We start from the raw sequence: 21,078 nt of genomic DNA on the forward strand, positions 1-21,078 counted from the left end.
TGAGAGATTTGTCACTATGGTTTTATAATAAATTGCCCTATCTGGAAGTAGGTTTTTCCCAACAAAAGACCCTAGTAAAATCACTGATTTCAAGTGATGTGCAGCCCATTAAGTGAATCTGATAGAACAGTAAGTAGGTATGCAGACTAGATAGTCCCCAGAATAACAAATACAGAAATGAAGCAAAGTTGTCTGCTCTTTATTTCGCTTGGGTAAAGGCAGGTTGCAACTCACTGTCTGTCGGTGTGTTGGTAGCGCAGCTAATATTTCATTTGTGCTCCTGGGACAGAGCAGAATCAGAGCAGTTGCAGCATCTGATGAGTCAGGAGAAATGTTTCATTTTAACTGAATATTAACAAAAAACCTACTATGGAAGGGTGAAAATCAATATTATTAGTATGAGCAAATACTTTCTGATGGCCGCATGGGCACAGGAATTTTGCATTAAAAGGTTAAAAAAAAAAAACAACTGTTTGAGAAGTACCTAAGCTATCCTTTGCATATCAAGAATATGTGCCAAACAAAAAAGGCTGAGATCTCAGATATACATTTAACCAGGACAGATGTTACATGTAGTCCCATTGGACCTGGTTCTTATATTTAGAAGGACTCTATCCTGGCTTTTCTTGTTATTGTAAAGAGACTTTAAAACCAGTGTTTTTTAAAAAAAAGTAATTGAAACATTCCCAGGAAGGGACCTGAGAACTGCTGTAGAAATAACCAGGCCTCGCTGTTAACGAGATTATTATGTATTATTTTGTGAGTTGCTCCATTTGATCTCAAAGGGACAAAAGTTACCAGCCAAGGGTTATGAAAATCTAAGTCTCCTTGGTTGCAAGGTCTGCAGGCTCTTTGTCCTCAGTTAAATTTCTGTTTTGATACAGAAAATATCACTGATGTATTTTGCACTGGTATGAGATTCGAAGAAGGAAACTCATACTGAAACTTCTGCGCAGCACTTCCGTGCTGAGGTGGTAAAGGAGAGTTATTGTGCAGGGAAGCTTCCAATTAAGCAGAAAAAGGAGTTGGTTTGCTTTTTGAAATAACATTTGACATATACACGGTAAAATATGAAAGCCATTAGTAGGATGTTAAACAGTTCATTCGCCTGGTTTCAGGTTGTATCAGCTAGGCAGCATTTGTAGATTGTGCTATGAAGTCTCCAGCCAGCTGCCATATATTAAAGATACTTGTGAAAGGACTGTGTCTTGCTAATAACCCTGACTTTGTTGGTCCACTTCACCTTTCATCTCAGTATTTGTTTACACAACAGCAAGTAAACTTGTGTACTTCAGATACTGGTGTAGCTAAAGAGCAGTAATAGTTTGTTGTTATTTTCCCTGGAGGAGACGTAGCTGTAATGGATGCATGTTAAACAATGAACTGTGAAGCTTCAGCCGTATTTTACTGTAATTTAGAGGTAAATATTTGAAATCATACCTTTTAATTAATACTTTACTTAACTGTCAAATGAGAAAACCCGTGGATTTATTTATTTATTAATTTAATTATCAGGGGTGTTCCCTGGCACAAGTCACTCTTACTAAGCCTTTATGAAAGGTAATACTTTGCAGCTCTGGCTTACCTTGCCTTGTCCGTTCCTGAAGTTACTTTAGATAATTAAATTCCCTGCACTGGAGAACAAGGCTTTTTAGGCATTCTTGGTTTTGTCGGGCTTTAGATCTTAAATCTGGAGTTGAAAAGAAACATTTTTTTTTGTTTGGTTAGCTGTTCCTCCCCCTCTCCCCACTCAGAAACACTTTTTTTTTTTTTTTTTTTTTTTTTTTTTTTAAATCACTAAGGTTTGAGGTTTTTTTGCCCTGGTTTAGCCCTAAAATAGAGAAAAGTTTTGTTATTAAGTATTTAGAGCTAAACCAGGGCAGAAAAACCTTTAGTAAACTAAAAATATTTTGCAGTCCCATAGTTTCCAGTGTTGAAAAGCAAAAAGCTTGCTTAGTCACATTTCAGTACATGTCCTTCTTATAAGGAGTTCTTATTTTAATAGATCAGTATAAGTTCATAATTATATTATTATTATCAGTAGCCTCTTGTAGTTGTGTATGCCCCTAGTTTAATAGGTCTATAGTTTCTGGTATGTCTGCGCTGCCGTCATCCCCAAAGACAGGAGAATATTTTAAACACGGTCAGGGACTGCCATGTCGAGAAGAAAGGTATTTAGGTAAAGACTTTTTGTGAGTGGATGGTTAGTTTGAAGTGTGATTAATTTCAACCTATGAATAAAAACTTTTACTTTTCACAGAAGTGTAAGGGAAGTGAATAAGGATGTCAAAGTTGTTATTTTGTTATTAGGAAATAATAATACTGCAGAACTGCTTACAAACCTACTAGGAAAAGGCAGCAAGAGAAGTAATTGGAAAACAGTCTTCTCAAGGCACTGAAGTGATAAAAAAGGCTGGTTTGCTATTATCTGGAGTGGGCATCAGACAGCAGAGTTCTTGGAAAACCAGCAAAATCTTCTTATTATTCAGTCTTTACTTTTTTTTGTGCACCCTTCTATTGGATAATGGTCTCTCAGATTAGCTGTGCTAAATGTAAAAGCTGCTAATCAATAGCACGAAGGTGTGACTAAAATTAACGGTCATCCCACAAGCCTGCAGCTTAAACAAGGAGCAGGAATCAAATGATGGGACAAAAGTATAATAAACAGATCAAAGCAGTTATTTACCCAGAATTAAGCCAGGAGGAAAAATGAATTCATGCTGGCTTTAAATAGATAGAAAGGTTATTTAAGGTAAAATGTGCTATTGTAGCAGATTCTGTCTGTTGTAAGAGAGGAGCAGGTTATTGGTGACTTTGTGGTGAGTGTTTCCGTGTCATCTTTGTGACTGAACTTTAGTGCAGGGGTTATTTGTATTGCTGACCAAAGGCTTTCAGCATCTCTTCAGCTGTCAGTTTATCAAGGAATAATACCGGCTCATATGTGGCCTCCAAAATATCAGATAAGCAGGTGATGTAGTAGATAAAACACATTAACTGCATAGTTTTAAATACAGCAGGAGTAAAAGGAAAGACTTTAGTCTTGGTAAGAAACTCGCTACCATCTTTAATGTTGTCATCCTGAAACTGAAGCTATCATTCCTGAATACTGAGAAACGTGTCAAAGGAAGGGGTTTTGCCTGTTTTCTCAGACAGCAAAAGCAAAACAGAAAATAAAAAAAAACCCATATATTTTTCTAGTGCAGCCTCTTTACATATCTCTGTTATGGACATTTTGAAATGATACAAAAGAAGATAATGGCTAATCAGATCCTTTAAGTATAGTGTGGGAGTTTAAAAGGGAAACCACAAACTCTTTATCAATTCCAATGAGCTCGTGCTCAGTGTATTGGAAGATGAGCTTTATGCCCTGATTTTTTTTATTGTTACTCCATAATGTTCTTGGCAAGATTGCAGAAACCTTAGTATCTTCTTTGGTGCATCTGCAGTGGTTTCAGATGTAATTTCCAGCTCACACACGTGAAGTGAAGTTGCAGAGGTATGGCATATATACAGCACACCTGCCTTCTGCTGCCCTCCTGGTAGGACTGTAATGCTGGCAATGGTTCAAACCACTGAAGCAAGAATCGCTAGTGGATATCTCTTCAGAGCTCTCTTCCTCCCTCTCTTTCCATTTCAATCAGCAGGCATATGTTGGACTTTACACTAGATGCATGAACTACTTTGATAAAAACATAGCATTAATTTTGTGCAGCAAGGGAGTAATCATTTTAAAGAAATTGAAAAAGGCTTTAGAGAGATGTGACGGGTCAGAGAACGTGTTCGTTTTTCACAAGAACTGTGCTTCAGGCCAGTGTAAAAAGGCCTCAAAGTCCTACCAGGCATTGACCAAGGCTCCATAATAGGTGATACGTTGAAAAAATGAATGAGACCACTTACATCTGAAATCTGATGTTCATGACCTTGTTGAACAGGGGCCCTAGTTGGTGAAAACATTTCAGCATCTAGAGCCCACCTGCAGTAAAGCGCTTAGGCAAGTGGCCAGCATGAGTATATGCTGGTGCCCTATTGATTTGCACTGTACCCAGTGGGATATAAGTAGATGATTAGATCTGACTACCTGCCCAAGAATGCTGGAACAGACTGAGTGTCCTCAACAAATGTTGACATAGAGTATGGTTTTGATAATATTTCACAAAACCTGTGTGAGTTTGTCAAGGGTTTTCCTCTAAATAATAACAATAAAAAATTTGTTGGTGTTTGTTGTTATGGACCCAACCCCCACTGTCCAGGGCAAACATGAAGGATTAACATCAAAATAAGTTTTGCATGCACGTGTGTGAATGCATGGGGTGAAAGGAGAGGGTACGGTGTAGAGTTTCTGTTCATCTTTTTTTTTTTCATCAAACAAGTCTTTTCAGTTAGTTTTACTTAGAGCACAAATTTTCTTATTTCACAGTTTAATGGCATAAGATTTTTCTCAGTGTTTGCTACTGTCCAAAGCTTCTGGGCCTGATTCTCATTTGCATTGATTCTCTTCATACCACTCTAGCAACTCAAAGCAGCCTTCAAAAAGGGATTTCAGTTATAGTATAATGTAAGCAAAAGATTTGGTTTGAAGCAAAGACCTTAACATCTGTCCAAGTCCAACTGTTATGATCAGTTTAAATAGTCATATGGATTGGACCTATACTAAAAATAAGTGCAAAACCATAGAGATAAATACCACAAAACCATGGTTATGGATCTAAATATTGAGCAGAACTCAACTTTTATGAAGGATAAAACCTCCAAGGTGTAGAACTTTATGAAAATCAGGCTGCATTAATCACCTCAAGCTGATGCTGCAGAAGAAAAGAGTTCCAGATCACTATTGGAGGCTTTTCCCCTTGTGCAAAGAAATGGCCTCTGACTTCAGCAAGTGCCATGTGATGGTGGTGGTGGTTACTGTACCTATCTAAGATGGCAATGTTACAAAGAGAGGGATAACGGGCTCCATGCATCTTCTGATGTTTCTTGATAGCTGTCTCCTTCCGTTTTCCTTCCAGGTGAACGCCCCTTCCACTGTAACCAATGTGGAGCTTCTTTTACCCAGAAGGGGAACCTGCTGAGGCACATCAAGTTGCACTCTGGGGAGAAACCGTTCAAATGTCCCTTCTGCAGCTATGCCTGCCGACGGAGGGATGCCCTCACAGGACACCTCAGGACGCACTCTGGTGAGCCCTCCTTGTCTTCTCTTCCCTCTTGCTTTTTCTTTTGTCATCACTGTTCAAGTGAAGTGGGTTGTGAAAATAACTGTGTATTCCTGGTGCCTCTGGGTCTGTACCATCCTCTTAAGATAGAGCAGCTCAGAACTTTGGGAAAGCCTTGACATGAATCAGAAAAGCTGTAGTTCAGCCACACCTCTCCTTTTGTGTAACTGAGCTCCTCTGCTGATGCTATCGCACTTCCCTTTGAACATCTCCTTGGGTGTATCCAGGCTTTGCTGGCAGATTGTTTTGACGCTCTCAGCCCCAAAGTGACTGTGAGTATTCCAAAGATTGCAAAGAATAATTGTGTGCTCTTGGAAGCCTGCTTCGCAGTTCATACCCATTTCTTCATCTAATATATGCCATATTCTGGTGGAGTTCATTCTTGTTCATCTTTCAAAATACTCCTAATGGCATTTTTGATTCAGTTACATCTTGCTGTAGAGTCCTCATCCATGGCAGCCATGGCACGCACCCTAGAACAGAAGGTATTGGAGAGAGATTGGTTTTGTCTTGCCTTGCTACTTGAGCATATCATGTCTATATCAAGTCTACTTGATATAGTTTCTTGATATGTTCTAAAGAAATACCTGGTGCATAACTGCATGTTAGTAGCCATGTTGGTAGCCTGATGATCAGGATCAAATGTGTTTCTAGTCCCTGTACGCTACACCAAGGGGCTGCATTCTGCCCGCTTAGTCATTTGTGTACGACTCTTAAGTAAGATCTTAACTTACTGCATTTTTTATCTCCTAGGATGTTCAACTTCTGTGTCCAGGCCATTCATAGGAGACTGTGTTTTTCATTGTTGAATGAGCAGAGATAATTGGACTGGTTGCAAGTGACAGCATTACAGATGAACTTTTTTGAGGTGTTAGCAAATGTGTGACTACTGAAACACAGTGGTTGAAGTGCAGCCTCAAACAGAAACTCTGCGTGTGAAAATGTAATCATGGGCCTTCCTGACTCTTTATACACATTTCTTTTACAGGGTCAGCCTCACTTCAGTAGAGGTTTCTGTTTTATGAGCATTAGGTTGGTCTTAGGATACAGAGTTGCCTTGACATTTCCAAGAATGAGAAAGGATAAGCTAGTAAGCTTCTCCAGGTAGACTTTGGAGTACGCAGGAGGCTGTATTGATGTGAACGTACTGCTGACAGAAAGCATGAGCTTCCAAAGTCGTGCAAGTGTGGGACAGGCTAAGAGAGAATTGCTTGAGAGTTGTCAGCTGAGAGGATTTGATCTGAAAGTCAGAAGGGAAAATGTCTTTGGAACTGTGAGTTGTAATTTTCACACATCTGACCATAACTGCAGTTTCAACTTGAAATTTAGTAAAAAAGAAAACACAATAAAAATATTCACAATTAAAATAAAAAAGGGAGTTGTGACATAAAATAGCCCACATTACAAAACATGAACATTGCGGTTGAAGATTGTTTTCATAATATGAATATAAATTTTGTTACCTAGATACAGACATTGATAGAGATTGTTCGTTCTTCCTGTGTGAAAAGTACATGGCTGATGTTTCTGCTTTTTGCATGAGGATGAAATGTAAAGGTGTGGGATTTTCAGAAGGCACCTAAGCTGCTTAGGCACACGAGTTCCCCTGGAGCTCCTTCCCTAACTGACTTAACTGTGTTCAGCTGCGCTCAGTTTGTAATTTTATGTTTTGTTTTCAGCGGAGAAAGTGTCACCCCTCGAAGTAGTCAGCTACAAGAGTTTTCAGCAGAGGGCCAGCAGGAACAGACAAGTGCTCCCACAATACTCTCTAAGACAGTTCTTAGAGTAGCACACACAGATGAAGAGTTAAAAACTTGGGCTATCGCCCTAAAACCTGGCACCCACCTACACCAAGGTGAAATGCCAATCTGTATGTGAGCAAGGAAGTTAAGGTGTCTTTCCGTCCCTGTCATATAGACAAGCTTGGTTGGTTTATGCGTACATATGTGAACCTGGTTCATGAAGAAGATGGGTAGGTGTTTCCTAGAGATTTTAAACAGTTTTATGTCAGTGTACTATGCAAGCACTTTATGCTTTAATATAGCACACGTCAAAACCCATAAGTAGACCTTGAAGGTGTAACAAATCTAGTAAACTTCACCGAATTTACAGCAGATTCACATCTTCTGCTATTTCTGACCATAAAAGAGGATATCAGATAAAACATAGAAAGAAGGGGTTGAAAACTATTTTGAAATATGAGACTTCAATCCAGTTTCAATCTGGTATACAATGTCTAAATTAGGTGAGTCTGAATATGTTTTTATATTTATAAGACGAAAGCTCTTCCGATCCAGGTCCTCAGCTGACATAGATTGGAATTACATCCCCTAAGCAAGGGAAGTACTGCTGTTTTGCACCAGCTGAGAATCTGGCACATGATTTCATAAATGCAAGACCAATTTCCTTTTTTTCCTTTTTTCCTTTTTTTTCCTTCTCCTTAAATAAGAGAGTACTATTAGTCAAAAACCCTCACTCGCACTCCTTTTTCCTTCCCAGGAAGGTTTTAAACTACTAATTTTTTATGGAAGGCAGAGTATGCAGGAAAGGAGTTGAAGAATTTTTTTATATCTTTTTTTTCTTCCCAGCTAGTTTGATCTGTGAATTTGAAAGCACTTTGTTTGTGTTACCACTTAGTCAGTTAAACTCACTCACTACTGCAGGTTAGTCAATTTTTCCTGTGCTTAGTGCAGGGTTTTCATACAGTAAGACAGGAAAGGTGAAAAAATAAGGAAATGTAATTGCAAAAAGAAATTAGCAGAAGCATCTCAGAGATATTTGAAATAGCTGAAACTACTATTAACTTAAAAAAAAAATTGTGACAGCTTTTTTTTTTTTTTTTTTTTTCCTTTGGATAGATTTTTTGTTCATACTTTTTAATATTATTTCCTATTCATTTGAAAATGTTTCTAAGCATCACAATCCACATTTTGCCTTCCTTTCTTGTACAGAATAATATTTTTCTATATAAGTGTTCCCAGGATGAGCGGTTAACAGAACATTACTTCGCATCTGCAATGCTGCTGCTGTTTAACCCTAAATAATTAAGGACTTATCTTGCAGTGATTTACGCCTGTGATTATTTACCTTTTACTGACATATGGAGTTCTGATGAACTTTGTGTCTATATTTTCCTCCCACATGCAACTCCTTTGATTTCAGGAATATAATGATGCCTTCAGGACAGCAGTAGGATAACGCCTGGGGAGACATTCATGCACAGAATTACACTAAGAGTGCGCATGACCCTCAGGGTACTTACAGGACTTTCAGATGTTGTTTTCAGAATTAACTCCATAGATCCACAACATAGATAATACAGGAGAGGTGCCTGACTGGGCTTCCAGGACATGAGTGTAAGGACAGGCTGTGGAAGGCTGGGGCAAAAGTTGGTAGCCCCCTCCTGCAGGGTGCACTTGACAAACCAGCAGGGACTGGCTTCACCTTGCCTAGCTTTCGCTGTTTTTAGAGGAAAACATGGAGACAAAGCCAATCTCCTGATGGCAGTCACAGAGTACCTGCTATCTCACCCTGAGACGTGCCCATCTTCTCCAGCATCTCTGGAATTGCACAACTAGACAAAGGCAGATACAAAACAGATGAGACGAATTCTACTGTAGGCGATTAATTAACAAAAAGCAGAAGTTTTAAGGAAGATAGTTGATCTGACAGATCAATCTAATGGTTAAAGCACCTAGATGTTGACCTCCATACTTTGAAAGATATGACGTACAACATGACGCTGTTTTACCCTGAAAAGCCAGGCATCCTCAAATAGGCACGTAAAATCAGCAGTTATGTTTTGACATGAATTTCTCTTGTGTCTAAAATGGAGCCAAGTCAGCCCTCCCCTCATAATGCTATTGTAAACATAAATGCTTTCATAGTTCTTAAAAAAAGTCAAGGCTGCAATGATGAGCAATCTGGAAGAGCCCATAGAAAACATTAGTGCATTAGTTTTCAGAGCAAGGCTTGGGCAGTAAGCCATAAATGAGGGATAGGATCACTTGCTAAGGGGAAAACAAAACACAGAATAGGTTTTCATTAAGTGAGAACCATTCATCTATCCTTTGCACTAAGCAAGGATGGTCCTGTGGGCAAATTATTTTGTGATTTTTTTGTGATATTTAAAACTGTCTCATCATGCATACACACAGACTGGCCGCATGAAGCCTTCTCGGGCAACCTTAATTCTGGAACTTCCTGATTTTTCTGTCTTTATCTTGGCAATTTCAATCACATTCCCTTGCTGTGGGAGTATGTAAGTGTTATTCATATATGAAAGCAGTTTTACTGTTTATTTCTGCCTAGTCAGATGATTATTTTTTCCTGTCACAGAAGCTTTTCCTCACAATACATTTTAAAATTTGCTTCCAAGATTCTTCTCTCCTGTTTAGAAAATTATTTTTCCCCTTTTCTGCTTTTAACAAATATTTGCTTTTTCCTCCCCCTTGTCGTCTTGTGTTGCTGCTGCTGCACATTGCTTGTTACTGCCCAGCTCTTCAATAGCACTGAACTAATGGTATCATTTTATTTGCAAAAGAAGAGCAGTGAAGCATTTGTTTTGAAAAGAAAGGCTTAGGCAAAAACTCCCAAAAGCACGATCTTAGCAAACTATGTACAGTGAGCAAGATGAAAGGCATGTATAATTAAAAAGGTAAATGCCCCATTCATGGAAAGGTAGTTTAGTAACTCTTTTTATGTTTCTTGGTTTGGAAGTCTGTCTTTCTCATCTCTTCTCCGTAAGGACTTTCTTCTCAGCTCCTCCTGTGTGGTAGTGAGCCATTCAAGATGTCCTACACACCTGCAATTGCATGGCTGTTGTCAGCAGAACTGACAAGTGATATCTGTGTGTGCGACTGCGCTCAGAGGCAGAAGGAATCTGGTTCCTAATTCTGATGACATGCCTGACTCAATACATGTTTGGGAGAGTCATTCCACCTGTGAGTGTCTCAGTCCAGATAAAAAATTGGATGAACAAGCACAGTGCTGAAAAATACAATGCCATGCATTAAGTCCTGCCTGCCAAAAGCCAGTGAGAATTATTGAAACAGTGGCAAGGATGGTTATTAAGAATAATGAAGAGTCAATGTTTTAAACTGCTTTTTTCATCTTGAAGAGACTTTTACCACTATTAACATCTCTACTCTCGAAAGGCCCAGTATCTACTCTGTAACCATGTTTTTGAGGATGGGAACATCATAATTAGAAGAATCTTGGGACCTGAAATTCTCATTGCACTCTGAGCTGGACTGACTCAAACACATTTTGAAGGGGGGGGGGGGGGAATTAAATGCGAACAAGTAGGACACTATCTGTGAAAAATGAAGCAAGTATGTGAAGAGGTGAGGGGATATTTTGCATGCAAATCCCAGTTCAGCAAGTAGGTTAGCAAACAGCATCTTCCCTCAGTTGTGATGAGCCGGTGGGCATTTATTCTGTTGATCTGATACTTAGAGCTCTATTTAATCAGGCAGAGCTGCTCTTCCTCTCGGGTTTTCTTACACTGTTTCAGTTAAACTCAGTGGAATTAAGCTCGTCACAAAATCATTTTGTGTTTTTCTTATCGGACTCCAGGTTCCAAACTGTTATTAGCATATACACAATGCTGCAGCAGCTCTGCTTTCTCATTAATACACCCAGTACCTAGAGGCCTTCACTCTTGTGTTGTAGAGTCTCTAAAATCTCTGGTATTCTGCTTTCCATATTGTCTGTATGTGCATTTTTGGAAGGTAAGATCAAGATGTGTACAAGGGTAGGAGTTTGGTATGCCAGGTCTTTCATCCCCTAGGCATCCTTATTTGAAGTTTAATCCTCTGTAGAGCCAACTTGTATCCCATGCTTCACTAAAGCCCCATCTGAACCTGATCCTTGAAGTGGTGGGGTCATCTTCACCTCCAGAGCACTACTGTGACAAGTATTAGTATCAGCTATATGAAAAGATCATCTTTCATGTCCTCAGAATTATCTCACTGTGTAAGCTTGGTCATGCTGAGCCTTGTCTACAGGGCATAAGTATCACTGAGAAACCATCTTTGGTTTAAAGATGCTGTAGGATCATGACCTTTCCAAAAAAAGTACATTTGGGCTTTGTTTTCGGGGGAACTTGTGAAAAGATACGATTCCACCCAAAGCAAGAAGTGTTCACATTTTGCTTCTTGGACTTCCAAGAGTCTTGAAATTCCATAAAGATTCCCTCTTATCTGTGGTAGTTATGGATCAATCTTTGACTGTTCAACCTAGGAGATCTGTTTCCGACACATAAGACAGAGAAACAGAAGTGGTCCTGGCGAGCAAAGGTAGATGTGCTGTGTATCAGCCTCAGTAATATATCTCTCTCTTAGGACTGGGTATCAGCTTTTTCGCTTTTTTTTTTTTTTTTTTTTTTTTTACCCTTCCCCCCCCCCCCGGGGGTATGTGATTGAGATGACAGGGGAACAGACTCTGTGTGGCTCCGTGCTTCTCATGTTGCCCCAGTGTGAGCAGGAGGTGCCCTGTTCCTTTAGTGCTTGGGGGGGCTGCCTGTTAATTGGCTGAATAGAGACAGACTCACCCACTCTGCTAGCAATGAGAGACACCAATACCATGGGAGTATCCTCGTTCTAAATATCGGTTCATAGCAAGATTAGTAGGTGCTAAGATTTATCGTGGTATCTGTGAGACGAGTCTTGTGCCTTCTGCTATATCTCTCAGTGGAACATGGCTGTTCTACGTCTCTGCCACCTGCAGGTCTACCAGCAAGTCCTCCCTTCTTCAGCAGAGAGAAGGGGGAGAGCAGGTCTGGAGGGAGGTTGCACAGTCTCCTCCTTTTCCCTAATCATCCAAGTTTCCTCTCCTTAATGAGACAGGGTGGCAGAATTGTGTGTTTGGTGTCAGGTTGTCTCTGGATCCTTGGTAAGGAAGAGTTTTGTGTTAAGGTAGGAAGTCCTGCACCCCAAAATGGGGAAGAAGATGGAGTACTAATGCCCCAACACTGCAGCTTCACCGCGAGGGAAAGTTCTCTAGGGCGGATTTCAGTTCTGCAGTGCAACGAGGTGTTCACAAGGAGGGGACAGCATGTCCTTTGCCCTTTTCTTCAGACCTCCTGACCGCTGTCACCTTATCCAGAAGGTCAGATAGCACCACAGTACTTAGGAGTAACAAGGTCCTTGTTTAGACAACATCAGCATGGTATAAGATTCACATGGGATCATCCCTCATTAATTTGGACCAGTTCCTTTCTTCCTCATGGGATGCCTGTGCCAAGATGGAAATGTGTGTTTGGGATCGGACTGCTGACGTCCAGTTTTCTGTGTGTTTTCTGTCTCCCTGCCACGTTAGCAATTCACACCCTGGCATCATCAGCCAGATTCTGACCCTCTTTTTGTTGCCTCAGGCCATGTACAACCAGAATGAAGCACCTGGTCCTGCCCTACTGGGTTGCTATTTGGAGAGAAAACAGAAAATTCTCCATTGCTGGGTGATGCCAGTTCTTAAGCCAGCCATCCTGCTTTGGAGGAGCAAACGAGACACTGACTTTCTTTTTCCTCTGGGCTTTTATTTCACAGTACTGTATGTGGGATTTCACTGACATCAAAAAAGCAGATGAATGTGATAAGACTTCTGCATATAGAGCAGCAGTCGTCCTAAACAGCACGCCTAACCTGTTTTTTAAACATCCAGAGAGACTGTGTTTCTGTCGCCTCCCTAGGGAGACAATTCCACTTCCCATCTGCTTTTTATAGCTGTGACTCTCATCCTGATATTTAACTTAAACTATCCTTTCTTTTGCTGCGGATTATTGCTCTTCCTAACATTGTCTTGTGTGACTGTGAGTAATTCCTGTGCTCAGTTTACACTGTGGTAGGCTGTAGTCATACGTCTGGCATTGATTCTGTTCTAGTCTGTCTTTATCTTCCAGTCTTCTCATCTCTTTTTTTTTATTACTAATTTTGAATTTTTTTGCTACTCTTACTCACTCATTTATGAGGTACCTAAATTATGAAGTTGTTTTGCGCTTTGGAAACACAGGCCAATACAGATGCAGACCCCTTAACCTTGTCTCTGCCTCAGTTGCCTGTCAGTAAGAGCACTTCTCAACCTTGTCATGGTGCAGGATGCAGAAATGATTGCAAGGCACACGCATATTGCTGCAATGAAGGTCACGTAAGTATGTAGCAGAGTATTCCAGTGCTGCTGGTGCCCCTGCTGCATAGCATTGCATATTATCTCCTTAGTTTTACTTAGCCTTTGTGCAATAGTGAAATGAGATAATTACGAAGTGGAAGGAATAATAATTTTGTATTGTTACCATAACCACTGAGGTATTATACCCTGATACCAGCGTGATTATCTTAGACACAATAGTGAGGTGATTATTAATAATGCTAAAGGACTTACTACTTAGCCTGCAATTTTTGCGTCGTGTTTCTTTTATGAACCCTATCTATTTAATCAGCCCAAAGCCTGTGTGAAGTGGGTATGTGTTGTTGCCTCGTTGTTATCCGTTTTTCAGTGATGGGAAAATGAAATAGGAAAAAAAAATCCTATGAGACCCAATTTGCAAATTCAGGTACCTAAGCACCAAGGTAGCTTCATGTGAATTACTTGTCTTTCTGCACCAGAACTACTATGGACAGGCTGGCAGGTGAGGGTCTAGTAGCTTAGGTATTTAAAGACGTATAGTCCTTTGCTCCTTTAAGTTCAAGCTATAGAGGCCTCTTTTGGCCTTGTTTTCCTTGTCATCAGGGATTGTTTCACAAATCCAATATTTTTATGCTCGAGTTGGCATATGTATGTACAAAACCAGAATTTAAGGTGCAGCTGTAAACACAGGCATTGCACGGCCAGGCTCCAGACTGTCTTTGGGAGCTGGGTGTCTCATTGCATTAGAATAAGCTTGAGGGACATGGTGCATTGCATCAGGAGTCCTCCTGCTCCAGAGGCAGCCTTCTGAGGTAGCTGCAGTGGTTTTTGCAGAACAGAGATCCAAGAGGTGACTGAAAGATTTCTCGTGCACTTGAGATGAGAACATGGTTTTGACTTGACGAAGCCACGTCTCAGCAAAACCAAGACCACTTCTTGCACGTACTCTGTTTGAGCAGCAAAATACCACAGCAGCTCTAAGGAGGAAAACAGTATTTTTTTTTTTTTTTTCTCCCCTGAGAAAATTATTTTCAAGGGCAAAAAGCTTTTGCATATTGCCTCTGAGGAAAGGAGATCCAGCATTTGGAGCTGGCCTTTGTCAATTCTTGAAGGAGTTTGTGAAACTTTTCAGGTTGAGAAAGTTTGAGCTTGGAATCAAACAGTGGTTTGAGGCCATCTTTCATCGCTATCTCAGAGCTGTTTTATGGGGCAGTGCGAAATGGAGAACCGCCACTGACATTTTTGATAATATATGAGTGCCTTAAAGTGTAAGAGAGGTATTTTTGCCACCTGGAAAGGAAGCCAAGAGAAACTAAAGGGGAATAAAATAACCCAGTTAACACCACACCATAGCAGAGCTGCAGAAAGCTGCTACTGATATATTCTCCCAAGCTCTCAGCAACCTGTAATTATGAATTGGCTTACAGCTAAGATATTGATGGATATCACTCAAGAAGGAAAATTAGAATGTTGAGGTTTTTTTTACAGTGAACCTGTACTGAACTCTGTGTGACTCTCCTCCTATTTATAACCCTGCGTGAAGTTCAAGGAAACTTGTCCTGGAGGTTTCCCATGAGAGGGAAACCATGCGAGTGTTTTTACCTGACTCAAGCTCTCTGGATATTTTCCCATTTTTTATTTGATCTAAGTGTGAACTTTCTCCACCCTCTGCCCCTCCTTCCTTTCTGGAGTGGTTAGAGAGGTTGATTACAGCCAGGATTACACAAGAGATGCCAGTTGCACACATGTTTTGCATAACTGTGCTGCGTTGATTTCAGACAGGGTGCCCCAAGTTCCCTCCCGTGCCTTGCAACAGAGAGTCAAGATCTCTATCTTCATTCCTGAAGCTGGAGAAATGCTGTTGAGGCCCTGCCTATTGAAACTTTGACAAAGAGCACCTGGCTGGGACGCTCCCCAACCACACAGTTATCTGTATGCTGCAAAGCACTCGCTTTCAGAAAACCCTCTACTTAGAGGTTGTTCGTTCTTTTTGTATTAAAAATGCAAGAGTTGCTGTACCTCTGTGGGAAGCGCTGTGAGGGATCGTGGGGCAGTGTAATTCAGTAGGATTTTCAATGTAAAGCAACAGAGTTCCCCAGGATGCTGCTGCTGCCCTGAGACTCCTCCTGCCCAGAGAGCCAGCTACTCTGTGTTAAGGAATGGGGGAGTGTGCTCCCCAAGCACATGTGCTTTCCCTCCCTTCCAGCAAGACAGGCATGAGTGCTCTCACGTGTTCTGAGACGGTCGAGGGCCCGTGGCGAGGATCCTGACCGGAAAATTAAGACAAGCTCATCCTAGTGCTGATTTTGGGGCCAGTTCACCATGGCTCTTATCTTCAAAAGCACTGAGGTCTGCTTGATTTTGGCAAGAATCAGGGGCTTTGACAGTCTGGGCGTTAGCCTGTGTTTCTGTTCCTTTTGCTGGGAAGTAGGTACTTTCTTCCTCCTGCCTCTTCAGTTTGGAGTGGAGTCTAGGACAGCACAGAGTCTCCCCCCAGCCAAACAGGACCAGGGCTGTTCTGAGCTGCCTACGGCACGATACTGTATCGTGGGATAGAGTTGGTCTCGCAGGTAGGCAGAGCCCATACTATTTAAGGGCTTCAAGCTCTTCCTAGAAAATAAATCACATGCAAAGGATACACTGCTGAGAATCTGATGATGAAATTTTTATATAGAAAAGCAACATGGCCCATAGACTCTCTCTCACTCGGATACCCTTCATGTGCATGCATTTTGTTCGTCTCCTTGGAGACAGTGGCTTGTCTGAGAGCAGCTAGCCTTGGCTAGGAAAGGCCTGACATTTCTGGTTTGTGGGATGAAGCTGTGCTGCTGAATTTTACAACAACCACAGAGGCATGATTTGATACGAGCATAAGCAGATCTGTACAAGGTAATCGAGTCAGTGTCTCTCTCTAATACCTCTCTGGGGACACCACTTGAGTCCCTGGTGTGAAAGACAGGTTCGAAGATCCTCAAGGAGAGCCTAGCGATCTCCATCCCTCAGATATCAGAAACGTTTGTGAAATTTCTCCCTTCCCTTCCTTCTTCCGAAGAGCTGAGTCAGCTGGACTGGCATGTCTGGAACTCTGTGGCACCACGAGCAGGCAGTCTGCCAGCTGCATTACACGCTGCATCCAAAGGAACATATCACTTCTCTCTCTCCCTCTCTCTCTTTCTTCCTCCCGCCCCCCCCTCCCCGTTTGCAATCTCCACCCTCTCCCTTTTATTTTTCCTTGTTGATCCGTGTAGGTGAGTCAGAGAAACCTGCTCATCCACAACCTGTTCCTTCTTGCCAAATCCTGGAGCAGCACTCCCAGTTCTTGTTAGGTGTCAGGAATAGGTTATGAAAACAAAAACTGATAACAGGCAGAGTACTGGGTATAGAGCGCATACTGTAAATGAAAATTAAATGCATAGTGAATGAGCCACTTAAAATATGTTCCTAATAGAGTGATGTCTTTTGTAGGAGGCACTTTATTCTGTGATTCACATATAACGTTAGTTTTCTTCCTATAAAACACCAGGATGGAATAGGGAAATTATTTAAGGCATAAGTAAGAGCACATTTAGGGAGAAAAGCCATCTTAACCCCACTGGATTTTAAAACCACAGGAGAGTGGAAAATTTGCAGTAGGAAGATAGGTGTTTCCGGAAGTGTTTTCAAACAAAATGACTGAGCTTTTGATATCAATTGTAGTTTTACTAACCTGAAGAAACTCCATTGATATTGGCATGATTCCTCTCAGAGTGTACATTATTGATGTGTTTCTAACCCCAGGAATTAAAAAATCATTAATCTGGATCCCCCAGATCATAGACACTTACAAATGAGGAGGGTGAAAGGGATAAATTGGCCTTTTTATTTACCTTATGATATTTATTTCATGAGTGGGGAGGGAGTGAGAAAACATGCAAGCTAACTTTTCCCTTTGGTCACCTGACTCCAGGAGCTGGAGATGAAGGAAAGCATAGTATCGTATCTGACTTAGGTGAAACTGCAGGTGTTGGTAATGCTGTAGGATCAGGTCTGTCTCAATATCCATAGCTGCATTTCCATTGAGCAGCATCAAAGGATGGATTTTTGGCATGTTTTGTTGGAATGAAGCTGTTCAGCTTCAAAGAATAGATCATCCACCAGGAAAAGTGCTCTGTTTGACTTTTATGTGCCACAGTAAAATGTCCACGTTAGCTATATTGTGAAAAATGTATCCATTATGTTCATATCATTAGTCTTTTACAAGCAATGAGTTTGTCCCAAGGGCTAATGATGAGCCAGCTTCAGGAGACTGCAAGTACAGTTTTCATTGAGATGCATGAGATTTCTGCTTTGATCAGCATAAAGTCCAGGATGAGTATGGCCTGGCTGGTGTATAGTCCCTTGCATAGGATCGCACCATTGGTGAAAAGAAGGGGAAGGACCATTTTGTGTCAGGTAATATATAACTTATAGTGAGAGACAGTCATTTCTTAGATTGTTCAAGCCCAAGACAAGAAGACAGCAAGGTTTACTGCCCAACCACCTTCTGCAGAGGATGAACCTAGAGTACAGACAAAAAGGGACTTGTGAAAGGTATTCAAGACATCAGTGTCGCAGTTAGGAATGAACCCAGATGTCCTAAATCCCTGTCTGCTGACTCAGTTACAAGATTCTCCACACACAAAGAAAAAAAAAATAGATGTAAGAAAATGAGAAAAAGAGATTTTTCTTCTCCCAGGTACTGAGAAATGAGAAGTTTTACACTCTTTCACTCTTGATTCAGACCTCTCGGAGAAATCACCTCTTTTTAATAGCCTAGTGGACCCTTTAGTATGAATTTTTGTTTGGTTTTTTTTTCCATCAAGGAATGCAGTTAAGTACGTTCAGAGTTTCCTAAATTCCCTGTTTTTACAGGAAACCTTTTTGAAGTGGTTCTGGATGTTGAGAGCTCTGTTTTGTGTTCTCTGGCTTTTCTGTCTTTCAGCCCAAGCTTTTTCTTTCCTTCTCTTCTTTTTCTTCCTTTTGGTTTAATTTCACACCCATATTTAATTTCCTTTCATTTTGTCTGCCTCCCTTTCAGCCACTATAACAGTTTCTGAGTCTATCCAGGGCTTGTAGTGCAAAACTAATTGCACCAAAAAAGAAACATCCTGAAACCCCAAATCTTTCCTCCCTCCCTCCCTTCTCATTCTCTCCACTGAGCAAACCTAAAAAATCCTGGGTTTTAGGAAGTGCTCTGGAACTGTTGTTATTTATTTTTTGTGTTACAAAAAAAAAAATACGTCTAGGAAAGATATTGAGGCTAACAGGAATCGCTGAATTTTATTACCCAGAGAAGATTATTGTAGCTATATGTTAGAGACATTCGATGTAGAGGTTTGCGCTAGAACAGAAGCAGTTCAGTATCCCAGATTCATCTCTCAGAGAGTTAAAGGATCCTATCATCCTTTAAAAGATATCTTTACTGTTAATTTTTATTGTGCTAAGAATTTGCTTTCATACAAAATGGTCCTGACTTCCCTTGCCAAATACTATGGCTAGCTTTGAATGTGGAGCAGTGAAGATCACAAGTGTTGGTGACGAGCGTGATGGGGAAAGGAGGCATCTGTCCAGCCCTGGTGGCAGCAGATTCATTTGTCTTGATGAAGCTGGATTAAATGCTCTGGGTGTTGGGAAGAGCATTTGGGAGCAGCGGGCTGGCCCAAAAAGCCTCGTCCTGGAGGAGCCTTTAGCATATGAGGTTTTCCAAAGTATCCAGCACAGCTCGGCTCAGCACTGTCTGCTTGAGAAAAGTCCCACCCTTATTTCAAGCTCCTCTGTAACACTGGTGGTAAATACATATGTTGTCAGGCAGAGAGCAACAGGAGGAGACACAAAAACTGCGTAGGTGAAAGGAGTCAGTCAGCTCTTTTTCTGTTTGCCCTCATTTGACATCTGTGTAAGACATGACAAAACCACGTGCTTGAACAGCAGATCTTTACGAGGGTAACACAAAGGCATGGGCCACAGTGGTTCTTGGGCAGTAAGGAAAGTATGAATAAAAATTTTCATGTCCCAAAGGAGCCCATTATTTTCACAGTCTGACCTGTTTTTGGAAGCAAGGTTCCCTTCATTGCTGGCCTTGATCAAAATAAGCGAAAACTGCCAACTTCAGTGGTTGGGAAAAGAAGAGGAGCTGTCAGTATTACTCTTCCCATGTTGCTGTTACCTGCATGACAGCTTGCTGTTAGTAGTCTGTTTCCAAAACTTTGTTTCTGACAGTGACAAGAAAAGGGAAAACTTACTTATGTAAAAGGGAACTGGAGCACATTCTTCCTATCTCCTAATATGAGACATAAAATTGAAAGGTGTCAGGTGCTGAAAGAAATGCTTTTTCTCGTGCAGGAGTCTTTAGGTGGAACGGTGGAACTCAATGCCACAGGATAAGAAGAAATGAGCTAGAGTTAAGGGCTTGTTCAGTGGTTTTATGCAGAAGAAAGCTATCTAGTGCTATAGTGAAAGTTAAATGTCATGTATTCCGTCTGTCTCCCTTTGTTTATACAGTATAATGTAACTGGTAACACCATGTTTGGCACTGCTTGCTTCAAATAACTCATAGATTCTGTTGGCTTTATAATGCTAAAGGGCTTCTGCAAGATATGCAAAGGGACAGTACTTGGAATAAATATAAATATAATATAGATAAATAAATGTAAACTGTAAGCAGCTGATGTAAATTGACTTCAGGGTATTACTTCCATTGATACTACCTACAAATCTGGCCCAACATCTACACTTGTTTTATCCAAAGAGGGGGGAAAAAAAAACCCAAAACAAACAGAAGTACTTCTCAAGGGAGTGTTTGTCCAGCAGCATTCCTGATCTGCACTGAGGTACCCACACCCTGCACTGCATGTGTGAGCTGTTCCTCTCCGCCTGCAGTCGGTCACTGCGGAGCTCAGTTTGTGATGACGTGTGGATCTCCAGTCACCTCCTTAAATTCCTGCTGAGCTGTGGCACTGACAGGGAGCGGACAGGACAGGGCAGAGAAGAACAACAGGCCAACCTAAACTTGTTTTCATTTTTCCTACTCGCTGTGTCCCAGGAGCAGGATTAAAATGAAGAGAAGCCAACAAGCGTATTTTGGAAGGGTTGTCGTGTGAACCAATTAACGCTTCACTTACCAAGTCGACTTCAATATAATGTTAAAGGTCTGAAGCGGAGTGGAAAGTACAGAGCCAGTACATACAGTTAAGGTTTAACCTCCATCTTAAGCTGGTTCCCACCCACATCCAGATAGTGCGGAGGCATTTCAGGGAGGAGGCTCCTTTCTGAAGTCACCTCTGTCATATTCATTGCAGGGCCTCTCCCCCTTTGAAAGTATGTTGCCGTAAATCTGGCTGCCTTTAAGCAATTTTGAAGCTGGCCAGGTGATAAAACACCCAGTTTTTTTGTGGACTTCCTGGGTTTTGTTAGTTTATCTCACCACTACAGTGCTATTTAAACAGAGTCCCTTTTTAATAGTATTTAACCATTTCAGAGTTGGTGTAAAATCCCTGGGAACCTCACCAGTGCCGGGGTGCCTGGAGAAGTGGGACATGTTGGTATGGGATAAGGACAGTGCGCCTGGCTCAGTGGCCTCACAGCACAAGTGCAGAACATTTGCACTTGAGATTTTCAGATATATATGGGGGGATCTGAGAGCTCTGTTGCCATTAATATAAAATAAAAATGAGTGTTGAGTGCCATTGGCCAGCTTTGAAGCTCTTATATTGAAGGAAATAAAGGT

The 21,078-nt window shown here is 41.2% G+C and overlaps 1 protein-coding gene across 3 annotated transcripts in view; it reads left to right on the plus strand.

The window, feature by feature from the left end:
* Window positions 1-21,078, plus strand: part of IKZF2 (IKAROS family zinc finger 2) — a 114,781-nt gene that overhangs the window by 67,819 nt on the left and 25,884 nt on the right. For all 3 annotated transcript variants that reach the window (XM_087733255.1, XM_087733256.1, XM_087733257.1), the window contains one exon: window positions 5,007-5,174. In XM_087733255.1, the coding sequence (XP_087589381.1) occupies window positions 5,007-5,174 (168 nt within the window). The remainder of the gene's footprint in view (window positions 1-5,006; window positions 5,175-21,078) is intronic.

Source organism: Nipponia nippon, unplaced genomic scaffold, assembly GCF_047370975.1.
Source record: "Nipponia nippon isolate SJK-2023a ecotype South Korea unplaced genomic scaffold, ASM4737097v1 scaffold_5, whole genome shotgun sequence".
Lineage (NCBI taxonomy): Eukaryota > Metazoa > Chordata > Aves > Pelecaniformes > Threskiornithidae > Nipponia > Nipponia nippon.